The sequence below is a fragment of the Solanum stenotomum genome, chromosome 2, assembly GCF_019186545.1.
Source record: "Solanum stenotomum isolate F172 chromosome 2, ASM1918654v1, whole genome shotgun sequence".
NCBI classification, from domain to species: domain Eukaryota; kingdom Viridiplantae; phylum Streptophyta; class Magnoliopsida; order Solanales; family Solanaceae; genus Solanum; species Solanum stenotomum.
Window position 1 is genome coordinate 64,706,486 of NC_064283.1, and position 5,869 is coordinate 64,712,354.

At 36.2% G+C, this 5,869-nt stretch overlaps 1 protein-coding gene and 1 pseudogene across 1 annotated transcript in view; both read right to left on the bottom strand.

The window, feature by feature from the left end:
• Window positions 1–1,559: 1,559 nt before the first annotated feature.
• Window positions 1,560–2,303, bottom strand: LOC125856205 (ferredoxin-3, chloroplastic-like; annotated as a pseudogene).
• Window positions 2,304–3,123: 820 nt separating this feature from the next.
• LOC125856618 (uncharacterized) overlaps window positions 3,124–5,869 on the bottom strand; it is a 3,800-nt gene continuing 1,054 nt past the window's right edge. The window contains exon 2 of the mRNA XM_049536207.1: window positions 3,124–3,635. Coding sequence (XP_049392164.1) covers window positions 3,415–3,635 — 221 coding nt within the window. The 3' untranslated portion in view covers window positions 3,124–3,414. The remainder of the gene's footprint in view (window positions 3,636–5,869) is intronic.

The following is a 5,869-nucleotide window of genomic DNA, read 5'->3' on the forward strand; positions in this document are numbered from 1 at the left end:
CATCAAACTCCACTGCCTTCATAGCTGCTTTCTCTGCAATTGGACCCTCATATTTCAAAAACCCAAAACCCATATTCTTTTCATTCCCACTATTACCCTTTATCAATATCACATTCTTTATAGCCCCAAATTGTCTAAAAAACTCAGTAACCTCCTTCTCTTTAATCCATAATGGCAAATTCCCCACAAAGATTCTTCCTTTTTCCTTATTTTCAACTCTTTTCCGCATTTCCTCATTTTTTGCTAATAGTGGTGGAGGGGTTGGGGGTGGGGGTGGGGCTGGGGGTGGTGACAGTTTCTTGGATAGCCATAGCTTGTTATGGAGATTAGGTGGTGGGGTGGAATTAAGTAGATGTTTGAGGGGTTTTTTGGTAAATATAGGAGTGTATGGAGGAGGGATTTTTTCAGGTGAGTTGGAGGAGGATTTTCTGAGGGAGGAGAAGACGGTGGCGGCGTGGTGGTTTCCGGTGAGAATGGCGGCGGAGAAGGGTGGCGGAGATGGAGAGAGGGAGAAGATGGTATCCATTATCAGTTAACTCAACTGGGGAGTGAGAACTGAGAAGACAAAGAAGAGATGAAAATTTTCAAAGGGATAATCTTGATTTTTGAGTGGTGAATGAGGGGCTAATTCTGGTGATGCTTCCAACATGATTTTCTCCATACTAAGATTTCAAACATGAGATTTCTGATTAAGGTGAAACAATTTCATTACTGCATGACAACTCATGTTGATCATTTTTTTACTGTTAATATAAAGTGATACATCATTTGTTCTGTTGATTCAACTATCTATGCCTATGACAATGAACTTCACTAAGCACTCTTTCTCACTCATTTTACTATTTGTCAATGGCATATCAAGAATTGCAAATGCAAGTGACCATGACATTTCTTCACACTTCATCTTCCTAACTAGGGGAGGAGCTAGATGAACGCAAAGGGTTTCATGTGAAACCCTTTGTTGGAAAATCATATCGTATGAATGAGAAGTTCCATTAATAAAGTTTCTGCCTCTGCCACTCTGCTAACGCCTCCCAACAAATCAAACAATGTGTGAAGACTTTTTCACTTACATTGGCATGCCCACAAACCTTTATTGTGACAAAAGATAGTCAGTCAAAATTCCCAACTCTAAATGGAAAGTGTCTCACTTGCCATGTTACCATTTCCTTCGGGTGTTGTTAATGATAACCCCCCTCCCCCCTAACACACGTACCCTCGTGTCTCTGAGCTCCTGTTCCTCGTACAAGGTGTTCTAGAAGCTGGATTCATCGACACAAAGAACATTCTTTATACGTAGAAGCCAAGATCCGGAGACACGTTTGTTTTGCCTTAGAGGACTAGTTTACTATCCGTGTAACGTGAACCATTATAAACAAGTTGTGGCCCTCTCTGCATTTGGTAGCGCGAATGCTGACACTGTTTCATTACCCTTGTCAATTTTTGGCAATAACATTGTTGATATAACACTTTCTAAGGTATTTTTGAGACTAATATTGGCACCATTGACAAGATCAAAGTAGGATTTAATGTTGATACCATACCTTGAATTTAACCCTTTAGTTACTAGCTAAAAGCAGCCTATGTCGCTTGAACTCTCCAAAAATGTTATCAATCCGTGTCAGATCTTCCAAAAAATATACTATTTTGGAAGGATCTAACTCCACTCGTCTACATTTTTGAAGAGTCCGAGCAACACAGCTAAAGTCTTGGTTGTGCGTATGAACAATACAATCTTCCCTTGGGTACGAAATGCAAGTCAATATGTACCCCTTTTCGATTAGGCTTTCATCGAGGAACGAGCCTTCAGATTGGTCTACTGAACCTGAACTCAACTGTCCTGCACAAGTTCCACAAGTACCAGCCCTGCATGAGTCCTGCATCTTCTGCAGTATCAAGAATGTATCGATCATCGGGTACTTCAATCTCGTTTTCGATACCATTAGGATCTATCAATTTCACCTTGTATAGTGCCATTGTTGAGACTTTGAACTTGGAGAAAGAATTCAAGCCAAATGTTTTGGAAATGCTCTTCAAAGAACCTAGAACATGATTGATTTAACGTATAGTCACTAAACTTTATCGACTATAAACAAAACAATAGTTTTGTGAGGGTACTAATACTTTAACATGATGAAAAATAGTCTTCTTACTTTATCGTTATATAGAGGATAAAGTTCAGTAACGATACGTGAAATTAACTCACCTAGAGTACATGGAGGCTTTTTGGTGAAGGCAGAGGATTTTGTAGATGGTGCACCATTGAGCAAGTAAGATGAAGTAAAGCTAATTGTTGAAACATAAAATGATTTGGTTAATTAGACTAAATTAATCTATTAGCATTATAAATCAAGATCTAACAAATAATTGTTGATGTGTAATATGTCCAGTGAAATTTCACTAAATGGGGTTTGAAGAGGATTGAGTGTTCGATTATTTCTAAAGTACATATCAAGATCAACGCAAATAAATAAAAATTGGCAAGAGAAAGTTAAATAATACAATTCATACCATACATAAATTCAAAGCTATAATTGATGAGTAGAGAAAATATGAACCTGTGAAGATGATAATTTTGAGGAGCAAAGCTACAATTCCTGTTCGCTGACACTCTTCTAGATATCTGTATTTTTATATTATATAGTCTGAATTCTACTAATAACTAATAAAAACAAACAAAAACAAAAAGAAAACTCATTCATTTAAACTGTTGAAGTGGCAAAGAAGCAAAACAAAACAACAAAAAAGCTATCTTGATCTAAGTGGGGTCTTTGTGGTTTATATTAGAATAATTAAGGATATGTACGATGGAGCTAAAATTCAGATAAAAGTAGTAAGAGGTGATTCAAAACACTTGTTGTAATGGACGAATTGCTGTGTTGTGATATATGTTATTCGTAGATGACATAGTATTAATCGACGAGACGCGTGTGAAATTACACTAGATATGTTGTTTAATAATACTTGTGGTCACTGTTATAAGTCATTGAAACACCCTCTTACAGAAATACAAAGTTCACTGGTCTATAACATACTCAATGTAGTCCAACCCATACTAAAATTCCGCAAATAACACGAGTTCAGTGCATCGAGCTGCCTTCTTATTCTATTGCAACACAAAGATAAAGGGTGGAATAATACTTAGCTGCTTTTTAAGAATAACAGAATCTTGATACACAAAAAATACAGTTTCTCTACATGCTTAGGCTATAAAATAGTTAAGATTTTTTGTGTCAACACAATCCTAAAATCAAAATTCAAACATTTTATATTATAAGAGTATATCAGGAGAGCAAGCTTCTACTAAATAAAAAGAACCAAAAATCTCAATCAACAAGTATTATGTGTAATCGAAAGTTAAGACAAACAGCCAATCATCAATAGTTAATTGGTCTTGCAACTGCAGTCAATCGATCAGGAACGATCGTTGGCACTCGACAGAATCACGGAACTAACTCCAACTTTTGGGGAAGACAGACGATCCTTCGACCATTCCTCTAAAGCTTTACGGTGCAGAGCATTCATTCGTATGTATGGCCGTTTTTCTTTGATCAACTTCTCAGCATTTTTCCAGTCTTCTGCTAGACCAAGAGCAACTAACAGTGCGCACATGACTGCAACACTCCTTCCATGACCTAGAGGAAACAAATCAAGAATTTACAATGAAATATCAGTGACGCGTTTTATGTTCATTGCAATGATCTATTGAAGCATCAAAGAAACTGATAAGGAAGTTAAGCTCTTCAAGACAGTTTCCTACAGGCATTGCTGTTGATTGATGCAGTTTAAGTACTCCCTCCGTTTCAATTTGTTAGTCTAGTTTTGACTTGACATGGAGTTTAAAAAAGTAAAGATGACTTTTGAATCTTGTGGTCTTAAGCAAAAGATATGTCACATATACCAAAATACTTTTAATCTTGTGGTCTTAAACTTGTCTTGTGAAAAGTTGAAATTAAAAAGTTGTCAAGAAAGAAAAGAGGCCTTCTTTTTAAAACAGACTAAAAAAAAAAGTAAACAAACAAACTGAAACAAAGAGAGTAGTAAATAAGTTGTCACTACATGCAAGAACATTTACATCTACAATCTTTATCCTAAAATGATAACTTCCCGGAAAAACTTAAGGTTTCATAGCTTTAACTATGGGCCTGCACGTTGTATCAATGGTTATTACTACGAAAATCTCACAATCAAAAGGTGGACACTTCTAATAGCAGCGTGAAACCGCTCATATAAAACTCTTAAAACAAACACAGAGAGAAGCCTGCAGATTTGTTTTAATAGAGATCCTTAATCATCACTTTTTTTATGACCGTGGTGTCCTGGGTCAACTTTTGTGCACCTCGACTAATTCCACGGGATACCTGTCTCGTTTGACCAACAACAAGTACTAGATAACTTTGTCCACCAAGGCTAGGACAAATGGGAAGAAAACTCACCTAGTGTTTTAAGTCTATGCTGAGATTTGAAACCTAAAACCTTATGGTTCTCAATCCACTTCATTGGTCACTAGGTCACCCTTGGATGCATACTTAATCATCACATTATTTGGCAGCAAAGAGTATTTTAATAAGGCTCTGCACATTGACCTCTTGTTTGTAAGGCTGATTGGTATCTATCAGTCAAACCCTAGCCTAAGGAACTGTACTTTCATAACCAAAACTGGTTTTCATAATGTAAACTACCAGTCGCAGAGTGCAATCAATTTTCTGTTACCTTTTCTCAAAGAAAAAACCTGCAAGTTGTATAGACGATCTATTTATAGAAATGCATGTTTACAAATCGAAGTGTAAATACAACAGCTAATGTAGCTATGCAATAATATGGGATTGTCTTTAACGATCTCAAAAGCACCACTTGCTGCTAATAAGTAGCCAAAATTTCCCAGTGGAGTCAAAGCAATCACAAGTTTAGCATGGTACACTAGTTCCTGTCTAGTTCCAACAATTGGGATGGACCATCTGAGGATTACCACTTCATTTTGTCCTCTCTTTAAACTCCTCCGTCAAAAATCAAAAGAATAGGTTGCTATATATTTTAGACAACCTTCACGTCATGAGTTAGGCTTAAGGTCCATTTTGTTAACCATTATCAATATGCTATGACTAACCGACATGGTACCTATGAGAATACACAAAATTTTATCAAATATTCATCTTCTATGGTGTCAAATCTTCAAGGCATGACCCAAAGTGTTACTAGGCTTCTGTTTAAAGAACCACTCAAAGTAGTATAGCATTTATGTCTATATGGAAGCAGTTTAAAAAACTAAAGCAAGTTAGTAACAACCATATTTTCTAAGACTTGAAGAACATCATAAAAAATGATCACCTAATAACTACCGTAAGTTTAATATTGGGAAAAAAAACAAATGGACGATTTTACAATTGCTTTGGATATTCCTAAACCAAGCCTACCATTCGTAAATCACACCAGGAGCTCACATATATGGATAAGTCACCTTATAGATTAGTCAATTTGGCCCAAGACAACTCATGCTTTCCCTATGGAAAATGGATATAGACTGCTAGCTTTCTCCTATGAAATATCAGTTGAGAAGTTCTATGATTTTCAGTAATAAATACAATAGGTGAAACCAAAAATATGAACCCAAAGGAAGCAATTTAAGCAATGAATCCACTTTATCTCAATCACACACTAATGAAGGGCAGGCAAGCTAGCAACAACTGAAACTTTTACTCCTTCCATCCCAATTCAAGTGTCTTACATTCCTTTTTGGTCTATCCTAAACAGAGTGTCTCTTTCTATATATAGTAAGTTTTTCAATTCCAACATTTGACATGGCAAGTTTAAAACCACAAGATTTAAAGGACCACACACATCTTTAATTTAAGACCACAAGATTCATAAG